Here is a 2,932-nt window from a genome sequence, read left to right as displayed (position 1 = left end):
ATCAGTATTAGTTGATAGTAAACGGAGAAAAAGATTCTTCTTCAAGGACGCCTTTAAATTTCTATTAGCATATATTTTAAAAAACAAACTATTCTAGAGATAGAAAAGAATACGTTCGCTTGTTGAGAAACATAGGGCAATAAATAGTGCTTGTGGTGTTGACAACACAGGAACACAGGATCACAAAATTATTCTTAAAAACGCTATGGGTGCCCCATAAGGCCCCCGACACTCGGTCGCCACCCCACCCCGCCCCTCTCTTCTTCACCGCCTCCATCAAGAAGAGGTCAGGGTTTTTCCCAAGGAAATGGCCTGAGAAGTCCAAATCATTGACGCGCAGGGTAGGGAGAGAGAGAGAGAGAGGGGGAGGACTTAGGATGAGTATAAAAAGATCTCTTGTAGCCAGGTTTAACGCATTTCGCTGACGGGAAACGACTGCAACGACTAATAGTGGGTCTACGAAGTTTGCAAAGTGGTGTTTCATATTTGAGAATTTAGCCCGGGACCATGTCTAACTGGCGGTTCTTCGTTGTCGCTGTGATCAGCATGTACTTCCTGACAATGAGTTGTCATGCCTGTAAAAAAAAGAAGAAAGAATTTGAAACAAAGTTGTGCAAGTACAAAACGCAAGTGATCACTGGCTTTCCGAGCAAAATATCTGAACACTCTCTGAAAAATCCTTTGTGTTCTTCAGTCTTCTCGTCAGTCTTCGAAACTGAGAGCACGGTGGCTAACTGGTGGTTGGTGCTTGATAAGAAAGAAAGGTGGGCATATTGTCCACAGGGTCATTTTCTACAAGGATTCAAGTTCACAAAACGTGAGAAAGGCATATACGCGTTGGAAGAGGGACGGTGTACCAAATCAAATAAGCTAAAAAACGCATGGGGCCACTGTTATCAAGAGTACACATCTCGCTCCACCCGATGCCGTGACAACTACTACCTTGCAGGCATCTACCGAGGCGACTGCTCCAGCTGGAGCTGTGTAACCAAACTGAAATGCTGTAAAATGACAACAGACTTTACGGTGGATTCTGCTGAAACTGCAAAGGAGAAAGTTATGACGCGGTCTCTCCTCGCGATGGCTCAGTTAGCCTCGTATCTAGGCTATGCTAGACCTCATGGATGCTATGGAGTACAGCCTGGGGACAATTTCGAGAAAAAAGGGAACTCCTGGGAGGCAAAGAAGTGTAGTGGTCGAGACGATCGCCGTTTGAAGATTTCTTATAAGGACTGGACATTCAGCATTGCGAACATGAAGTATTCACAAACGGAGACAACAGAACTTGTGCCAAAGACAATAGACAATGGTGTTTTGGTCAATAACCACCCCACTCCAGCTGTCGAGATAATAACTAGAAATGACAGAAGTATTCGAACAGTGAAACACAGATTAACAAGTCATTGGAAGGTGTCTGTTGAGGTTGGGGTAAAGGTGACATACACACCTCCATCATTGACAGGAGGGGTGGGGGGTGAATTTAGCTTCAGCGTAAATGCAGAGGGTGGGGAAGAAACCATGGACGAAACTGGGAATACCCAGGAAGCGTCGCTTGAGATAAGAAGAGAGAAAGAACTTGATCCCTATACATCTATGGAATGGGTGGCAAGAATGTACCAAAGCCGCACGACGCAGTATTACAAGGCAACCCTTCGCGTGGAGTGCTCAGCTGAGTTGGACGGAGATCTCAAAAAGGACAACTATCACACAAGATACGGCGGGAAAAACAAAAACTACTTCTCGTACACTTTCGGCGATGCAGACACGCCATTTTACGAAGCTGTCAAAGAGGAGAAAGACCAGTGGTCTTATCCCTGGAGGTGGGGCGATCTTGCTGGTCGAGAGTCGAATCTGAAGAATGTTGTAGGATATTTGGCGGATCAGAAGAGTTACGAGTTTGTTATTGAAGGCAAGTTTGACGACATTCAGGGTTATAAAGTTGAAATGGAATTTGGCAATCACACAGAACTACCCCGTCCGGATCAGTTCAGCAATGACCGTTTATCCTTGCCTTTGTTGAGTTTCCGACGGCCTGTGGGGAAAGGAGAAAGCAAGGTCGTTGTAGCGAACGAGGGACCCGATGACCCCCTGTCCGGTTTTCAACCCATTTTTAATTAAGCGGTACATGATCACTGAGAATGAATCAATACTCTAATCTCTCCTGTACTCCCTTCACTGAATGGACGTCCTTTGTCGGGATTATAGTGATCAAGTCCACAGAATAAAGGCATTGTTAAAATGAATCGTTGGTTAAGGAAATTGCACTTTTTTCGTTTAAAAATGAATTGTATCTACATTGTATTTTAAACCGTACTTGTAAATTATCAGTTGTATGTAAAGTGTTATTCTGAACATATGGACGATACATTTGAAGACTACAGGGGATACAAAACGGTAGTCACAAACTGAAAATCGTGAGGGTACCAATTTTGAAAACTTTTTGACTCATAACCGTATTTCTGTTCAACAGTTGATTGATTATTGTTGTTAGATTTGCCATTCAGCAACACTTAATAATTAACCACCAGTCAAACAAATATGAAGTTATGAGTCCACAGGCTTTTCAAATTGGCACCCTCACAATTTCCAGTTTGTGACTACCTTCGTTTTCCTCCTGTGCTCTTCATTTTAATCAATCAAGCATCACCAATCGGTCTGTCTGTCTGTATGTCTGTCTGTGTGTCTATCTGAGTATCTGTCTCTGTGTGTGTGTCTTTCTGTCTGTCTATCTGTTTGCTTGTCTGTCTGTCTTTCTGTCTGTGTGTCTGTTTGTCTATCTGTTTGTTCGTCTGACTCTCCCTCTTCCTCAAACACACTCAGATAAAAACGCACAAATACGAGCACAAACATGGGCGCATAGACACACACACACACACACACACACACACACATACACACACACACAAACACACACACACACACACACACACAT

General features: G+C 43.6%; 1 protein-coding gene across 1 annotated transcript; it reads left to right on the top strand.

The window, feature by feature from the left end:
• Nucleotides 1-394: 394 nt before the first annotated feature.
• On the top strand, nucleotides 395-2,243 carry LOC101846685. The gene has a single exon (XM_005106691.2). It carries the CDS (start codon nucleotides 508-510, stop codon nucleotides 2,116-2,118), a length of 1,611 nt encoding a protein of 536 aa, XP_005106748.1. The 5' UTR covers nucleotides 395-507; the 3' UTR covers nucleotides 2,119-2,243.
• Nucleotides 2,244-2,932: the final 689 nt, after the last annotated feature.

The sequence above is a fragment of the Aplysia californica genome, unplaced genomic scaffold, assembly GCF_000002075.1.
Source record: "Aplysia californica isolate F4 #8 unplaced genomic scaffold, AplCal3.0 scaffold00550, whole genome shotgun sequence".
NCBI lineage: Eukaryota > Metazoa > Mollusca > Gastropoda > Aplysiida > Aplysiidae > Aplysia > Aplysia californica.
The sequence above is the reverse complement of the archived record's forward strand: the minus strand, read 5'-3'. Positions and strand labels throughout refer to the sequence as shown.